Source organism: Glandiceps talaboti, chromosome 4 (genome assembly GCF_964340395.1).
Source record: "Glandiceps talaboti chromosome 4, keGlaTala1.1, whole genome shotgun sequence".
NCBI lineage: Eukaryota > Metazoa > Hemichordata > Enteropneusta > Spengelidae > Glandiceps > Glandiceps talaboti.
Window position 1 is genome coordinate 4864467 of NC_135552.1, and position 20313 is coordinate 4884779.

Genomic DNA, 20313 nt, shown 5'->3' on the forward strand with positions numbered 1-20313 from the left:
GATTCTGCAATGCCCTCACCGGTCTCTGTATTTGATTCCTTTGTTTTTATACTGTTAGACTGTACTGACAACGAGACACGTTGAACGTTTACCTGTGATCGGTAAAAACGACCCAAGTGTGCAATCGAATTCTTGCATATATTTTGAATTGTAAATAGAAGTTGACACATTGTCAAATTTATTCAGTATCAACGTGAGATTTCTAACAAATGCGAAAGTTGACTTCTTGTGAAAAGACATTTTAATGTGTGAACAAAAGTTTAAAACTCGTCATATATTCAGATGCAAAAACTAGTTTGCCAAAAAAAAGTTCATAGTAGATCCATGTTAAAGATACAGAATTTGTCAAAATGTTCGTATGTGTTGCCCCGTGTGTTGTATGTGTGATAAACCATTGTTAAGGGTGATGATGATGATGATGATGATGGTGATGATGATGATGATGATGATGATGATGATCACGATGATGATGATGATGATGATGATGATGATGATGATGATGATAATGATGATGATGGTGATGTTGGTTGTTGTTGTTGTTGTTGTTGTTGTTGTTGTTGTTGTTGTTGTTGTTGTTGATGATGATGATGATGATGATGATGATGATGATCGATTGCTTGATTGATTGATTTTGTATCAAAATACACAATCGCAGTGTACTGTATTTCTTAAAAAGCGTTGTTTTACATATTTTACAATATCCACACTAAAATAATTACCGGTTATAAAATGCCAATGAGAACATCACATACTGCAATGAAACGAGTCTATACTACATTATGTGAGTATTTGTTGTAGGATTCTAATGATGTGAATCTATAGGGGCAATATTTGGTGAATGTTATGATGACGTCACACATTATGGTCAAATTTCATTGTGAACCAATCTTCAATATCGAATTGATCACTTGATTATTGATTTTATCTAAAATTGCCATGATATGTCGATTTAGTGCTGATGATTATGACCGCAGTTTTATTAAATTATTTGCAAAATGATTCATTGGCATCTACACGGTCTACTCCACGCCGTTCGTTAACCCCTGTTGCTGTTGTGTGTTTTCTCTCACTTTGTCATTCACGCCCTCTACGGCACGACTATCTGAGTGTTCTTCTCCGAGGATCTCCCAAAGTGATTTATCTTTCCGAACCAAGGATTTTTCCAACTTCACAAATCTCGGGTCGTCTACACTTTTCATACTCGCTTCCATGTCGTTCAATTTTCTCATGATTTCTCTTTCTCGTAGAGTAGATTCATCACTATCAGGTAGCCAATTGATTCCATGCAGGTGAGTAAAGCGTTCCGTACCGCCGTTTTTATCACCATTTAGAAAATCGATTCCCATCGGTAGAAGCGAGGTCTTTTCGAGATCTTTGGCAAGGTAACTGGCACTTTTCTTCGGTTTAGCGAGTACCCTTCGAGATTTGACATCTGGTTCTGTCTGTTTCATAACTATTTCTGGTAGAAATGGTACATGCGGTATTCCCATGTCTCGCAGTTCCTGTTCTTTGCATGCTTGGTTGACAATGAATGTTTGTTTCTGCATATCAAGTAGCCTCTGACTTCTTCGTTGATCCTTATTGATTCTACTCAGACTCTGTTCAAGAACTAACGTCTCCAGCTGATTGTCGTGTAATAATATCTTAGAAACATTGCTAACAGGCAGAGGACCTGTGTGTTTCTTCTTCTTCGAATGTACAACTGGTGTCGACATTGCTGCTTTTTTCCTCTTCCTAGTGAATAGAGTAAATGCAGTAATCCTCGCGTAGATAAATTCTTCAATTTTTCACAGTAAATGTCGAGGTCTATTGGGAAAACAAAAAAACAAAAAGATACTTTTAAAGTATTTTTACATTTACGCGAACTCTATATCACAGAGAAAATAAAGGAAAAAAACACAAACTTGGTCGGGTTCCTTCTTTGTTCCGTTCAATAGCAACTTATAAATGCTAAAAAATATTGAAAGAACGACATTTTTTAAAATTAATTAAGTAGGAATATTTTGGTCTACGTCTGTGTCATTTTTTTAAATAATCTTTACGGTACAGGGATATTTCTTACAAACAGCGGGATAAAATATAGTCTACGTCAACAAGTGTTACAGTTGAAAACAGACTGTGGTATTATTGCGGCTTTTAAAAAATGATATATTCATAAACATGTAGGCAGTGACGTCATTATGACCCTACACAAATTATAATAACATATTAAAAACGGTTCACAGTGACAAACAGATTAATTATTAAATCCAGACATCTGTTGCTAGGCAACGAAATTGTAACATACGTTGTAACTCATCACATCAGGCACGTACGAAACATTAGAACGTTTAATTTGGAAAACGTCACTTTGAAAAACCGAAATACAATTTGAATCCAAATTATAATTTGACTCTATTGTTAAAAGATTGCCAGCAATTCCAAATTAAACGCTTGACACAACATGGATCTATTGTACATTTCGGACTATTGAAAACATCAGACGGGGGATGATGGGTAATACTATTGAAATCTCCATGACAACGATAGCCTAAACATACAGTTTTATCAGTACAGTGGTTTTCATATTCATTAACCTTGAATATGTCTAACAACAGACAAAATAGCGGTCTATTACTTTGCAGACTTTGGTCGTGTATGTGGTCGCTTGTGAATGTGTCACATTGAAATATACTGTATGTATGTATGTATGTATGTATGTATGTATGTATGTATGTACCTATCTACCTGCCTCCCTCCCTCCCTCCCTGTCTGTCTGTCTGTCTGTCTGTCTGTCTGTCTGTCTGTCTGTCTGTCTGTCTGTCTGTCCTACATATCAGAGTACATTGCACCTAAAGAGCGGGAATGGCAAGAACACTTTAGCACATACACTAGACTACGTGTTTTCATGACTTCTTACGTAAAACCTCTTTAGACGCTTTTTATTCCCGAAAACCGTCGTCATTTTCTCATTACATGATTGACTTATTTCCTCACAGCATGTATTCATTCATTTTAATCAGTAATTTAAACTGTTTCGTCTATTTGATTGTCAGCTATCAGTCAGGCACGCATAATGGCAATTTATCATATGGAAATTGGAAGGTCCGTGTCAAAGGTGAAAACACGTATTTCGTAGATGTTACAGTATTAAACATGATTAAAGTAACATGATACTGTACGCTAAACGCTTCGCTCAAAATTCCTTTCTCAACAGAACTAGTATTTTAGAGGGTACTTATGAACCTTTGGGGGTGACAATAATAGCCATCTTTTAGCAAATACCAGGCACATGGACACTTCATCAGAACGTATCCGGTTAAAAGTGTACATTTTGAAGATTGCAATTACTATAATATCGTGAGATCATTGACACAACAACCTACACAAGGTATGCTAGACTAGCCAAGTACTACGTACACACATTGCATATAAATTACAAGTATACGTCATACACACGGCATAGGCCGAATCTCCAAGTCATCAATTATTGACACATTTATGAAATTAAAAAGTGTCATAGAAACCTCTGAAGGGTTAATTTACAAAAAAATATATACATAAGGGTTATTGTCAATTTGGAAAGACTACAATTAACACGATATCGATCAATTTGACTTGTTGATTGAAGTCACTGGTAAGGAGATTGATTGAGCATTAAAAGTACAAGTAGGTCTGTCGATTAGGTCACTCTGTTTTATTACATTTGTACGCAGTGAGGCAAAAATGTGAAGAGTGTGAATCGACTATAGGGGAAATGTATTATCACCGTACCGTAAACTGCACCAGGTCATTCGTAAAATACTACCCTATATAAATATGTACACCTTTATTTCGTAATTTCTTCTCTCATGTTAGGACTATCTTTTTTTTCTGTCCCCAAATAAAGAAGTCTTTGAGAAAATGTTGCTATTCAGGGAATATATTTTATTTTACATTCCGTCTGAATGCATGGAGATTGAGATCACAGCTAGCATATGATTATATTAGCATTCAAAATAATGAATTTATTTTCGTCTGATCACTTGCCCCAAAATCAGAGATCAAATTTATCACCCTCATGTATTTTTGAAAAAAATTAAACACGATACCAACCCCAATAGGATTGTGTTCAGAAATCCTTTCCCTTTAGAACAGAAATATAATAGCGACGAATTATAACATTAATAGAATAAAAAGTTGTTACTACATAGAGATCAAATATACTCTAGCTTTTTCAGTAGGTATTCGGGACAAAGTAATCGCATTAACGTCGGCTTGTTTGTTATGCTGGGCTTGTTTTGCCTGGAGACAAAGTGGAGGCAGTACAAACAGTTATCAATAGAATTCCGTGAGCAAATAACATCGAAAATACTCACTGAATGTAGTTTTGTATTTCTCTGTCAAAAGAACCGTCGAACAGTCTGTCAATCGTTATGTGAATCCGTGTTCACATGAAAGCTTACATTTGCTTTCCCTAAACCAGACAGAATATATGTAACATACATTTGCATGTCGACTATGTGACGTGAGAAAGTTTACACACACACTCACACACACACATACACACTCTGAACACTTTGCTTTGACTGAAGGGATGTCTTTACGACTAGCAGTAATCCCCTGACTTGACTGACTAAATGGAGTGAGATCAATATAAAGCTCGTGGACAAATATCAAGAATATTAAGCAAAGCGTTGGCAAAACAACGTGTGACGACATCAATGGAGTAACTTGTTTCTCCTAGGCAAATACAAACGTTCAAGAACTAACCCTGTTTGCATTACAATGAATCCTCCGATTGTAAAGTGTGATCAATCGTGATCACCCTCGTATATTCTTTTTTTTTAAAAACACGATTTTCCCCCCAAAAGTAGGAGTGTTTTTAAACATCTTGTAGAATAGAAATAAATTCTAAGAAAGAAAATATAACATTAAAACGAATAGAAAGGTGTTATTAACTCATCTAACTTGATGAATTTGAGAGAACCTCCCTCAATACAAGAATGCTCTCAAACTTGTTATTTATGACAATAGCATGAAGCGATAGGCCACACAATCATAATTTCTTGCATTTCCTGTAAATAATTGTCGCAAATTGTACATTTTCGCATGGTTACTACAGTTAAATTATTGCTCGGAGATGGAAACATGTCCTGTGTATACAGACAAATAGCTTTTATCCAAAATACCCTTACTTTGTGGTGTATATAGCAACCATAATGGATTCACATATATATGGTTTTGATATCACACGTATCTAAACATACCTATCAGAGAAGTACGTCATCAATTTTAATTTTTGAAACTCGGAGTTAGATACAGACAAATTTCGTGAAACCATTTTTTTGATGAAATTAAATACAATTTTAATATAAGCTACGATCTTATGTATTTGTTGCTACTAATAAAGTGAGGAATTGATAAAGGCTAAATAATCAACTAAATTGCTTATGTACTATATCATCGTTTTAGGACACGCACTGTGGAATAAAAGGGATGCGAATTGAACTCTAGATATAATACGTGACAACAGGATACCAACATATGTAACGATCATCATCAAATAAAGTGATTTATCATGTTTTAAATGTTGTTTTGATATCAAACCAACAAATATTCATTTGGGAGAGTAGGTCCGTAGCTAACAGTTGATTACACTATATCGTGGCCTAATAGCAAGACCAAACGAGAGAACCATGTAATATAGTCACTTTGGTGACGTGAAAGACGAAGAGGCGCGATTCAGCAGTTTAGACGTCTGCGTCTAATTTGACATAGTTACAAAATGATAACATTGCAGACAGCATGCGATGCCTCGCTACATCATTCCCGTAAAGGACTTAAACGGCGTTTACAGAGTCACATCTACACAATACACATACAATCAAATCGAAATAAACCGATGGGTACGAGATGCATGTACCAAACTATACATTATAAAGGGAAACATAAAAAAGTGACATCATACAACAATGGAAATACATAACGAAACATACCGACCTGCTCATTGATGAAATGTTACGACTAGTCACAACGGACATCTCCGCGCATCTCCCAATATCTATGTGCAAACTGACGAGTGCCTGATGAGGTGTGGCGTTAAAAGCCACCTAATTACTCCGTCGGCAAAAACTAGATTAATCACGTGACGAAGTCTATTTTTTATGAGATTAACTAGTATCTGTGTGTATTCAACTCAACATCGTGTAAAGAAGAAATGAAATGATAAATTATACGTCTGTCATGTCAACAGCATGTAGATTATTCTATTATCATAGAGGGGTGTAGTCCTCTTTAAAATCCGTTTTCGACCGTACACGATATGAACGCTGACCTCCGAATGTCACGTTGTACAAGATATACTGGTACATTTATGGGAACGATTGTACCTAGAGCTCACCCTGAGGCGGATACTCAAATCTCCCCTGCTGACGAATGGTACATACCGACCTTGACAATTACTGAAAGCGACCGAGTTATTACAGCACAATTTATTAGAATGATAGCGAAATAATAATAACATGGTCGATAAAGTGTTTCCTGTTCCAGCTATTCAGCTTGTCGACGCACGATGTACAGCAGAATATTTACACTACAGTGGACACACTGTATTCAGTAGTTTATTGCAATGATTGTCTGAAAGGCCAACTTATGTGTGCGGAAGTTTGCCGCTAACTTTTCTATTTCCTTTATTCGATCGCTTGAGCAATTTATATACTATGAGTTGAAATACAGTTTACATACAGAGAGTAGTGATTATGGAAAACATTAAAAACACTGCAATATTTGTCTTGGTTTATTAATACATACGCGCACATATCATTATATATATATATATATATATATATATATATATATATATATATATATATATATATATATATATATATATATATATATATATATATATATATATATGAATAGTCTGGATGCAAACATGGTTTCTAACTGGATGGTCTCAACAAAGCACAACTCCAAATATTGTATGTATATATCACCATGTCACTTCAAACTGCCATACACTTCTCTGATTACAATCCGACCAAGAAGGCGGTTCAATTTGATGTATTTACTAGCTGTATTCACTTCTTGAAGTCAGTCATGATACTGCGTAAAGGACAGCACAGTAGACGTGAAATAGTGTACATAAAGCAAATCGAGTCTTCTCCTTGATCACATTTTAATCAGAAATTGGTGACAATCATTACATTTTAGTTTGGCACGGACGTGACGTAGTGTATAAAGACAGCGTTGGCGTTACAAAGGAACTCTGAAGACATCACTAGATCAACGGTGAATGATAGGTGTTTTGTTGGATGCTTTCATAGTGAAATACTGGCAACCACTCCCTCGACGAAACAAGACCTATATCTAACAACCCATAGGGACAGACATACAGGAAGCAGTCATTTGTGCTCACCATGTTAAGGAGCATGCTTGAAAACGTCACGACATATACAGTGAATGCCGCTATACAATTTTTTTTTATAGCCGACAGTCCCATGATTGTACTTAACTCCTACACAACGAAGTTCACAAAATATCTCAATTTCAGTCATATTGTACCTACAATTGCTGGAAAAATTCACGAATAATCAATCATGGAAAGTACAAGGGGGATTGTTTTGTCTTAATTTTGTTATGCTTTGTGGTTTCAATAACTCTGACGCACGGCTATTCGGATAGCCGCTTTGCCTTCCTTATAGCCCAATGCGTCGTACAGTTCGATTATGGCTAACTTAGAAAGTATTCAAATTAGAGTTAGTTTGACCTATGACCTTTGGCTGGAAATCACTAGTAGGCAATGAAAGCATATTTTAAATGACTCGAAATGTTTCTGTAAGGGTTTTCCGTTTTTATTCATTTTAGTACCTCAAGCATTGCGAATTTATTGAAAGGAAAACTACAATTTTGAATACACTAAACAGCCACTCAAACATAGCCGAATCATGTGGTGTGTTGAAATGTTTTTCGATAGCTATACTAAATGCGGGAACTATATGAGTGTCGACGACAACATAAAACTCTTTGTTCGCATATTTTATAAACCGTGTTACTTAGAATCGACCCTCTTCTGTTTAATTAGTTGTTATAGTAACCATTTACCTTATATAGTATGTAAATATCTTTTTTTATGAAGTTGATAAAGCTGTATTGATCGACTCGAGCCCGTTTTTGTAGTTATTTCACATTAAGCGTATGGTTTCTCTACTTTACTTTGATAGTGAACGTTTACATTGCATAATTAAGTACCAATATTTGGCCACATGTTGATGCATCCATTTTAAATCGTTTACTTTGGAGACAGTCGATTATGTTAAGCTTTGCCAATATGTACCTTTGGAGTTTAAATAGTTGACAGATCTGAAGAACATTTGAATGGCGAATGCAGTAATTGTGAATAAAGGCAGAGCGAGGGGATATTGTGTCTAGTTGGCAAACACAAGAGGCACGATGACATCTACAAGTTGCATTGCATAAAAGAACACCAATACTGTTTCACTTTGTGTATTCATGGTTTCGAACAGTTATTACAAAGGTCTGATTTAATAGGCCAACGTGTGTAGGTCGACCAACCAAACTAGACTTACATTTCGTCTGGACACTTTGACAATGAAACCAACTACACTCAACAATATGACCATCTCGTAATATTATGATTGACTGTGAAATCACGACTATATAATATGAACACCTCGTGATTCTACAAACAATTATGAAATCATAACTGTATAATATGAACACCTCGTGATCCTACAAACAATTATGAAATCATAACTGTACAATATGAACACCTCGTGATCCTACGAACGATTATGACATCATAACTGTATAATATGAACACCTCGTGATTCTACGAACAATTATGACATCATAACTGTATAATATGAACACCTCGTGATCCTACAAACAATTATGAAATCATAACTGTACAATATGAACACCTCGTGATCCTACGAACGATTATGACATCATAACTGTATAATATGAACACCTCGTGATTCTACGAACAATTATGACATCATAACTGTATAATATGAACACCTCGTGATCCTACAAACAATTATGAAATCATAACTGTATAATATGAACACCTCGTGATCCTACAAACAATTATGAAATCATAACCGTACAATATGAACACCTCGTGATCCTACAAACAATTATGAAATCATAACCGTATAATATGCACACCTCATGATCCTACAAACAATTATGACATCATAACTGTATAATATGAACACCTCGTGATCCTACAAACAATTATGACATCATAACTGTATAATATGCACACCTCGTGATTCTACAAACAATTATGACATCATAACTGTATAATATGAACACCTCGTGATCCTACAAACAATTATGACATTATAACTGTACAATATGAACACCTCGTGATCCTACAAACAATTATGAAATCATAACTGTATAATATGAACACCTCGTGATCCTACAAACAATTATGACATCATAACTGTATAATATGAACACCTCGTGATTCTACAAACAATTATGAAATCATAACTGTATAATATGAACACCTCGTGATCCTACAAACAATTATGAAATCATAACTGTATAATATGAACACCTCGTGATCCTACAAACAATTATGACACCATAACTGTATAATATGCACACCTCGTGATCCTACAAACAATTATGAAATCATAACTGTATAATATGAACACCTCGTGATCCTACAAACAATTATGACATCATAACTGTATAATATGAACACCTCGTGATCCTACAAACAATTATGACACCATAACCGTATAATATGAACACCTCGTGATCCTACAAACAATTATGACATTATAACTGTATAATATGATCACCTCGTGATCCTACAAACAATTATGAAATCATAACTGTACAATATGAACACCTCGTGATCCTACAAACAATTATGACATCATAACTGTATAATATGCACACCTCGTGATCCTACAAACAATTATGAAATCATAACTGTATAATATGAACACCTCGTGATCCTACAAACAATTATGAAATCATAACTGTATAATATGAACACCTCGTGGTCCTACAAACAATTATGAAATCATAACTGTATAATATGAACACCTCGTGATCCTACAAACAATTATGAAACCATAACTGTATAATATGCACACCTCGTGATCCTACAAACAATTATGAAATCATAACTGTATAATATGCACACCTCGTGATCCTACAAACAATTATGAAATCATAACTGTATAATATGCACACCTCGTGATCCTACAAACAATTATAAAATCATAACTGTATAATATGATCACCGTGATTCTACAAACATGTTAATCACGAATGAATAATATGAAAACCTACTAGCAATTATGAAACCACACTTGTATTATAACGTCCTTTCTGAACACACGATTTTATACTATGAACACTTCTCTATTATGTAATGTATTATGAATATACACCATTTTTATATGGACACCTACACAACATGAACATTTTCGTTTTATAATGTGAATAACTCTTTATACATGTAGTCGAAACTATGAATAGGCTATATGAACACCACACGATTTAGCAATGCATTATAAAATCCAGAGCTTATAATACAGTGAATTTCACAATACCGTGGAGCTTTTCTATTCGATACAACCACACAGAAACCAATAAGAAACTGGACATACTACACTTTAAGATAGCAAGATTGAATGAGTAGAGTGTCTTGCTACATTTTGTCTCAGATATGAATTACACATGCCCACCATGCAGACATCAAATGAACACCGCAAAGGACATTTCATCGAGTGTTTGATACTAAGAAAAACATTGGCACCCGAATGTCTGCATATGGAGTTGCAATACATGTAAATGGTTTATCTTAGACAAAACGTATATGAAAAAATGCGATCTTACTATTGACGTGTGGAATATGTAGTTTCTTTGGTTTCTGTGTGGTTGTATCAAACAGAAAAGCTGCACGGTATTTTGAGATTGACTATGTGAGTACCCCTTATTAGGCCCTATGCAGTTCCAGATGGAATCGCATTTGCAATGAAAAACAACTGAATCAAGATATATAATGTATATGTAGCACTCTATCACCAAGATTTCGAATTCGGTATAGCATTTATTCAAGTATCCTTTATCGATAGCACATGTCATCTATTAGAAATCTTAAGAAGTAAACTTCTCAGCGAGTGCTCAACTATGCATCAATACTTCAAGTTCCTCACACCTTATATAGAATTTCCTGAAATCGCAGATCTTCAATTCTCGCTACAACTTTTCCATCTGAAAGCCTGTTCCCGTTTCTTGAATAATAAATGAAACTCGGGGTTTCACCGGTTTTTTTTTTGCAAGGAAGCCAACAATCATATGATAGAGTTAACACAGTATTCGGAGGCCATATTGGATTCTAAGTGACTACATTTTGTTATCTGTATCAAAAATGTGTACAGTGACTTCCGATTTTTAAAACAGAATGATTTTTAAACTGATAATAGGTTGAGGGTTTCGTGAAAAATGTAACAGCAACAGTTTAAAGATTTTACTTCTGAGCGTATTCAACTTTAAACGACTTGCAGTACGTACAGATTCGACTCGGATGCAACAGAGACGTAATGATCGCTTTGTATAGCGCTACAACGTAACAATATCGAGTATCATGTGTTAGTTTACTATCTCCAGACACTACCTGCCCGATTGGCTAAGGCCCTAATCCGTTGACGGAGCGGTTGTGTCATGTTTTAAGAATTCATAGAGTAGTAGAAAAATATAGAACAATAACAAATAGGTCTTGTCGCAATAAAATTTACCATTGTCGTAAGACAGAAATGTTTGACCGATTATGGTTTCACTTGAGGAATAATGTTGCCTTGTATAGCTAGTATTGGTAAGTTGATCGTTATGCGATCATTTTCTAGAGTGTATACGAACAATACAGGACTAACGTTAATGTTTCATGAAACAAAGTAAAGTTAGAAAGCCGTGACTTTCGCAATGTACAGATGCAGTATCAATTCAAGCGACGCGTGGTGTCTCATTCCGATGGCTAGAAACCAGTCTTTGCCATGGTACTTGCTAATCGAACGGCTGTATTTTGCGATGTTTAAACAGAGATTTGACAAAGGCGGCTCTGTTCTTCTTTAATGTCCTTCCGTGGTTTGAACATTTACAAACTTAGTTTATTACTGTTATGAGAGGACGGCAAAGAATAATGGCTTCTGTGAGATTTACTACAAATACTAAATCAACAGGTGGTTGTTGATAACTATTCGTACGATTCGATTCATTTTTAACAATATTAAGTTTGGACTATTAAAAAAGGGTTTATGATACGTTGCAATAGCTCTAGTGATTCTCTATGATTTCTGAATAAAGAAGTTTTGGCAATAATTGATAGTTTTTTGTAAAGAACTGTCACTGTATGTCTCAATGCCAGCAGTTTACAAGACCTAGAAGACCTTGGACTATGTCTACACGAGCACAAAGGAAAAAAGGAATGGCCTCTATCTATGAGGACTACAATACCCTAGGGGTTTTCTTGAGTTCCACATCATTAAGACATCAAACCAGACGAACGAGAAAGAAACGAAATTTGATCGCAAAAGTCAAACATGAATACATAATATCAGAAAATTGTAAAGCGCCAGGGATTAAACGGCTTATCAAATCTTTAGTATGAAGTTCTAATGGTTTCCTTGGCACCGAATTATTCACCAAGGGATAGTGCTATCGTTGGAGCAATTGGATTAACAGACAGACAGACAGACAGACAGTCAGCATGAACCACTAAATACATACCGTTAATACGAAACGTGTGTCTCCATTCAGTGTGTCCGCGCAATCCGCGATACTACCAACATATTTGTACGGACTTGAGAGTGTCAGGCGGTGTCTACGCACACATCATACGTCTAAGTCCCAGTAGCGTACGTTTATCTGTTCGATGTTAACTAACTCAGGCCATATAACCCCGGTATACTGTACAAGTCTCAGTGTCGCTCTCGTACCCTAGTCACAACTCTAACGGGACACCGTTGTGTTTGTTTTGTGTCATATACTTCGTTTACTTATTACCATGACAATGGTAGGCTTTTGTGTCACACTAGCAGTTTATACACACACACGCACACAGAGACAGACTGAGTGTTACTATGAATGGCATAGCCAACATTCAGTGCATTGTAATCGTAAGGCAATACGAGGTATAACAAGTAAGTTGGGCCATACATCAAACAATATGTACCTGCCAACAAAAGTGACGGAATGCGCCTGATCGAATCTGACAACGTCACGGCATTCAATGAACAACACCGACATGGACTGAACGACGTTGTTTATTCCCCCTCGTACAGTTACCATAATGAATACTGCGCTTAAAATGTTAATAATACTCCAACGAATTATTTTTACTTAGTAGAAAAATTCTGCATTCATTACTCGACAATTAGCCAGACTTTGTTAAAACATTAAAATTAACTACCACGAGTGATCCGAATTGCGTCGTCTCAAATTTCCAGTAAAAATTTCATATTATACAAGAATGTCTGGGTTCTTTATCTCTGGAGTGCAAAATATTTTGAAATAGTAAAATGGGCGTATTGACCTTCTAGCAAGCGGGCGGTCACCACTACTAAATACACGTATCACGCAATGTATTGAGTGTGTTGTTAGGATAACAGTGAATACATAGATATATAAATAGCGTTATTGAGTGACAAGAAACTTCACTATTGTTTATGAGTACATTAATTCTGAACTATACAGAGATTGAATAAATAATGTCTTATACTTTTTAGAATTTAATGAGGCATGCATATGGTGGTCTCAACACGGTGATGTGTAAAAGGGGCGATAAGCGGCGGGGAAGTGAAGTTAAGTGATCTAAAACTCGGTCGTTTTTTGGTTGATCAGTTTATACAGATCATACAGGTTGTTATTATGGCATATAATGGTTGCATATTTATAGAATGTACGAACACGTTTGTGATTAATTTAAACCGATTGGCATGAATAGTGTATCTCAATTAAAAAAAAGAAAACTGCAACCATGTTTAGCAACCGTGCCGTGTAGTAACACAACTTGACATGAAAAGTCAATTTAACGATGTTATAAGTTGCACTTTTGAGTGGATCAAAGTTCAGATCCACACAGACACAGCTGCAATACATGATACGAATACGTAATAGTGTAAGCTTATTGGCCATGCCAGTGTGAGTTCTACAGTCGACAACACAGCCTTTGTAGACAACAATTTGAACATTTTGTGCTGAGATTGAAAGAATCTAAAAAAACAAACTAAAAAAACTAATGAGTTCGACAAATACACACCACCGCCAGACTGGATTAGTTCTCTGACAGTCCATATCACTCGTATGTCTTATGAGTAATATTGCTTGAAAAGCGTTTGTGTTGAACAAATCCGTGAAACCGTTTCCTTGTAAATGAGCTTACCTTCGTAGATGTCATACACGCACAACAGATTGAGGGAATTGCCACCAAGTCATCAAACATCGGCTTTTTACACAGGCAATGTACGTGCATTAGTTCTGTACTGTACTGTAGTGATAACATTAGAGTACCAATATCAACATAATTTGACAGTAATAGAAGAACGAGTTGCGCGTTGCTATAACAACTAATTACGGCCTGACATATTCATAGAGTGAATTCCACAAATCAGATGCAGTGCTGGGCAGGTAAGAAGTTGTGTTCAACAGTAGAGTCAGAGATGATAAACACAATGTTTGATTTTGTAGGTGAGACTGACAATGTCGTTTATCGTCGGCGCATTTTTAATGGGACATAAAATGTAGTTTGTAAGAATGATGTTTGCAGAGAACGTTAACACCACGACTTGAATAGCTTATTCTAGTCTATAATTGTTGATAATATCTGATACGATGGCCCTTCACATGCCACGCGTCATGACCTGTCACCCCGCTACCCATCTAGTCATACCTAATGTGACGTCACTAAGCAACTATCTATTGACGATAACTCAAAGGTTTACATAGACACCACGTGACATGGTCTCCGGACAGGCAACACCTATGACCCGCTTTCTTCAGTCATTGCTGTGTATTAATATGCTTTCGAGTGAAGCTACAAACATTATTTGAAAATAGAGATACTTAGTTGGAAAAATGAAATAGTGTAGAACGATAACCCAATGAAACCATAAGACGACGCGTACGTTATATTACCGGTACTGTGAGCAGCTGCGGTACCCAGCGATATCAAACCCTTCGAAAACTCAGAAGTGTATACACTTCTTACTGCGGAACATTCTGTATGATACATTCAGGTTTGTTTACACTTCTTATGATCAATATTTCCTAAACTGTACCTGTATTTTCAATCAGTACGTATTTCAGTGTGATGTACCACACACTTGTCTGTGGATATACCAATGATAGGACGGTCTGAATTCGATGAGCGATCATTATGAACTTTGCTTTCTCACCTAATTAAAATGTTATGTCATATCAAGAAGTTAATTTAATAAAAACTTAAGATAAGTAAAACAACGTTTCCACTCAAGGGCTAAATTTTTTCCTACAGTCAATTGAAATAGTTACGTTTTAACATGATGCACTGTATATATATGTTTATCGAACTTCAACATTGTCATCTTTAGTCTCGATTTTCCAAAGTTTCACGGTTGTTAATTAATGAAAACTCCTACAATACACTCACAAGTATTTAATTACGTTTGAGCTTAAGTCAACGGAACATCAGGGAAAATGCCAACCAAATACAACAAAGTTGTCTAAGAGTTCACATGGCTGTTATATCGAAATTTTCCTATGACACTTTGCTTCAAAAAACATCTCTGTTTGTCAAAGTTAACTAGGAAAACCGCACTTTGTATGTTTTCTAGTTTAATTGATATAAAACTCAAAGATGTATGTATGTATGTATGTATGTATGTATGTATGTATGTATGTATGTATGTATGTATGTATGTATGTATGTAATTGGTAGATTGTTGTCGATGACATTTCATTAATATAAAAACAGTAACCAGGATATGATTAATTGGGAGTATGAATAATTTGCATCGTTTGTATTGAATTCCGTTTGTGTTGCAGTTTTACCGATAATTAACTAATTAGTTTTCTATTAAAGAAAAAACTATATAACGTTATATTAATGAACACAATTCTATCAATGTTACATTAGTAATACTGGGGAGCCTCGAGGCGACGTAAGTGTTTCAACCTGTCATCTGATTGAAATTAATGTTGTAATAATACGTCTTTTTGTATTGTACTAACATTCTCTCGAATCTGACTAATGTTTCCGTTAACGTAAGAATACAGCCATTGGGAGAGACTTGTTTTAAAGTAACGTTGATTTAAAGAGGCCTTTTTGCTGTAATTTCGATGTTTATCAAGGGAAACACATCACCATGTCCATGCTTCATGTGTTTGAATACCGTACACATTTTAAATTATATAGCCCGGTAGCACTGAATGTGATCGTCAAGACAGTGTTTCTCTGTGGAATATAACCCTTCTTCTTTTTATTCCATGATTTCGAAAAGTAATGCTGTCAACGCCAGCTTAAATTCTAATCTCTGCGATGAATTTATTTCACTCGCTTCATTCACGCGTGTGAAATGTTTGACACTCATTGCACAGATTACATTGTGATGTATGTCAACACAGACACCATACATAACTCTTTTCGTACACAGACCAGACGTTACATGAAATAACAGCTGTGTGACAACACCCTAACAACTAAGTCTTATTTTGCTAGTATCATTTTTGAATACAGCTTACCTTTGTAAGACCTCGGATTAAGGTAGAATTATACACTGTTATATGATAGATATTGCACACCGTCATCGAATGGGTATTCCTATCTTCCAGACAGCCGACCACATTCTCTCTAAAATTATTAAAACCTCGACAAATAATCTTGTCCCTGCACTACTAGGAACAGCAGCCTTTCAGAAATGGATTAGAGTCTGCCTTCAACGCAATATCATGACGTAATTAGACCCATTCTGTGTTGCTGGGTGAGGGCAACCCTGCGTCCAAACACGTGCTTACACATACGTCAAAAAGTGCGTCCTTTATAACAACTCATTCAGATGATCACGGCTATTTAATCGTTTTATACCTGGCTACCGTCGACTAAAATCTAAACTTTCCAGTTACAGCTCATCAAGAACACAATGGCCCATATCATGCTATAAATGTCATACATACAAACAGATAAACAAACAAGGAAACAGGCAAACAAAATAAACGAACATAGAAACAAACGTATGTCTCAAACAAATATAACATGATGACCCTAAATACATCAAGAGATGACCTTAAATACACCAAGAGATGAGCAAAGCAATTTTTATGCACCGTTAATTATGACAGCAATTTATCGGAGGAAACGACGGTATTTTGAAGGTATAAACAAGTTTCTACTTGAGTAATGTCTGTTTCCCAGCCGTCTCAGTTCATTGACTGCATTTTAAGACGCTGGCTTCAATACTATACTATACCAATCACATCATTGCCTTCGTGTTGACTAGACAGAGCGCTTTAATTCCTAACTTTTCTTTCATGCATACGTTTTCAACTTGGATACTTCCAGAGCAATGTCAGTGATAGAGTATCATGACCCGCTTTATACACCGTTATCCACATTCTTGTAATCTTTATAGCATGCCTTATACTCTCTGTGTTATGAATTCACCATGGAGTCACCACTGGAGTGGATAAAATATGCCCTGACCCTCTTGACACTCGTCCTTTCACCATCATCAAACTTTGACAATAGAAAAGACAGCCGGACGAAAAACATTGTACTTGACATAATGTTGTAGTGTGTCTTCATAAACCTGACAACTACAGAGATTATGACAACAACTCGAGTTCAACAAAACACCACTTGACGGATGTTTTAAACCACTATAAGCTTGTCTATCTACTCCCTTACTATCTTTGTATTGGTAGTTGAAGTTAACGGTTACCGTATAAGTAGCATTTCATGCGACACAATCTTTATAAATTTAAGAGCTTAGAATACGTTCATTGTAAAGTGTATGTAAGCCAATTAAAAATGCTGAAGGGATGCGAATGACTGGGTTACTCCAAGTCTGTCTTGGGCTTGGGTTCATTAGACTGACAGTATCCACATTAGAATGTTCCACATTTTTTGTGGTTTAATATGTGGTTGTGAACAAGTGCGGCATCAAAATGCAACACTACAAAATGAGTGTACTGTAAATGCGTTACTCTTACCTGAGCTGCAAGTGATAGTTACAGCAGCGACTGCTACACCACATATATACGAACCACACGTCGCTCTATCTACAGGCGCCCAAGAAGCATGATCATCAGCAGGTGAAGACCGAACAAACCTAAAGCTCGTACCTGCAATATTTCCTATATACTGTAACGACTAGTCGATAATTAGAGAACACACTAATTTTCGTCTGTAATTCTAGACTACCGATGCCATTTTTAAATAGCGGCTGATAGCTATGTTTGTGTCAGTTAGGGTCTCTCATTGTCACTGTGAACAAATGACATGTAGTCGGCGGACGGTCCGCCCGAGGACACACCCGAAAACGGTGCAATGTAAAGGCTTGTTTTGTTCAGGGGAAGAAAGGCAGAACACAAAGTTGAAAGGAAGAAGAATGGCACAACGATCTAGATACATTTTAATAGTTGGAATAATTACCATACTTTATGACCTTGTTATGAGAGACCTTACAATGTAGTATAGGGCCGCTATAAAAACACAACACAATAACTATTGTATCGTATAAAAGTAAAGGAGCTATACAGCTATATTCCATATATTAAGTTATTTTATTAAAGAGAGTGCATGCATGCGACTGCACAGACATAACCTCTTAACAATGGGCGGATGGGCTTGGGGCCGCGTAAGATGACGAGTAATTGATTTCGCTGTGGATGAAAATAGTAAAGTGCTAGATGATCGGTCAAAATGCAGCTACTGCATACTAGTCTCTGCGCGCTGCCACCTTGGCTCGATCATGGACGGACTACAAGTATCAAGATTGTTTTACAGCTAAAATAATGTTGTTTTGGTGTTTCACTCATGGTACATTACGTTTTTTGACACTAAGATAGACATATATATTTCAACTCAGGATCGTTTGCCCATAATCACAATGAACACTGATATACATACTTCAAAGCTGATACCAATTAACTACAACAGTAGAAGCTGTCACATACGAACAGGTCCTCAATTCCGTTGTTTAACTAGCATAGTTAATTGGTATCAACTTGACATTTTTGAAAAATTTCGGAGGACTTTGACAAATTAACGACAAAACCTATTGAGCAAAACCACCCCTAATACTTAACTGTTATATAGTATAGTTTTCTATGATACGCGTTACGATCACTACCATCATCACATACATAGAATAGTGATCGTAGAAAACGTCGACAGGTATAGAAAAGAGAAACAGGCAAAGTACAAACTATTGCAATAAACAAAAGGGACTTGGACAACTAGAAAATCATGATGGATGCACGAACAAAAATGGAACTGAATAGAATGCATGATTGCACTTGTGAATTGACTTATGACTCGTACACAAACCTTTTCAAAAAACCACTGAGGTGCTAAGTTGTAGTCCGAGTGTTTTTGTACTCATTTTCTATATTGCTTGTACACACACTTTGGAAAAAAAAACATGTACATACATCACTATACTCTCGTACAGCCACAATCGCTAAATTGCAGTCCGCTTTCATGATTGCTTTGACCTTACTTTTTCGCCGTCAGTTCACCAAGCTTCGAATCATTTGAGTGGTTCGACTTATGCAACCGATGAGGGCGCACTACACAAGGGGATTGGACTCGCCTGTTGCTGTTTGAGCAAATTACATGATGTAAATGTAAGACAATCTAGTGAAGTCAGTGAAGGCTATGAGAGAGTGTAATACTATAACCAGGATGCAGTCATTGTATTTTTGGAAGTGCACACAGCCACGTTAGGGACCGGTCAGTTTCTCCAGCCGGGGGGGGGGTGGGGGGGTGGGGTGGGGGGTGGGGTGGTGAATTCTTAAATCGGGCCGACAAAAACTCACTGACCCCCTGTCCGTAAACTAAAAACAGGCTGACCCCCCTATGACTTAATTCTAAAATATGATGACCCCCCCCCCCATATATGATATTTGCATGACAGGTATTTTTTTATCGTGACTCAGTGTGGACTGCTTGACTGTCCTGCATCCACTTTATAATTATTGACTACACAGGGTACATATATTCGAACAGGAGTTTAATAGCATCGTGACAGTGAAAGGTAGGGGAAAGTTTGAGAAGGGAATATGTACATCTCTTATGGTGGGTCCTATGGGGGTCTCCCC

The 20313-nt window shown here is 36.3% G+C and overlaps 1 protein-coding gene across 2 annotated transcripts; it reads right to left on the reverse strand.

The window, feature by feature from the left end:
• Nucleotides 1-681: 681 nt before the first annotated feature.
• LOC144434599 (uncharacterized) lies at nt 682-16893 on the reverse strand. 2 transcript variants are annotated; one of them, XM_078123070.1, is made up of 2 exons: nt 16735-16893; nt 682-1806 (listed from the first exon to the last, which is right to left on the reverse strand). In XM_078123070.1, exon 2 carries the CDS (start codon nt 1713-1715, stop codon nt 1020-1022), a length of 696 nt encoding a protein of 231 aa, XP_077979196.1. In that variant the 5' UTR covers nt 1716-1806; nt 16735-16893; the 3' UTR covers nt 682-1019. The 2 variants fall into 2 exon arrangements, with proteins under 2 accessions (XP_077979196.1, XP_077979195.1); XM_078123069.1 differs by lacking the exon at nt 16735-16893 and adding an exon at nt 5962-6066.
• Between the last annotated feature and the right edge of the window lie 3420 nt (nt 16894-20313).

Coding starts and splice junctions, on each gene's coding strand:
- LOC144434599 (XM_078123070.1), bottom strand. CDS start 1,715: ATGTCGACACCAGTTGTACATTCGAAGAAGAAGAAACACACAGGTCCT.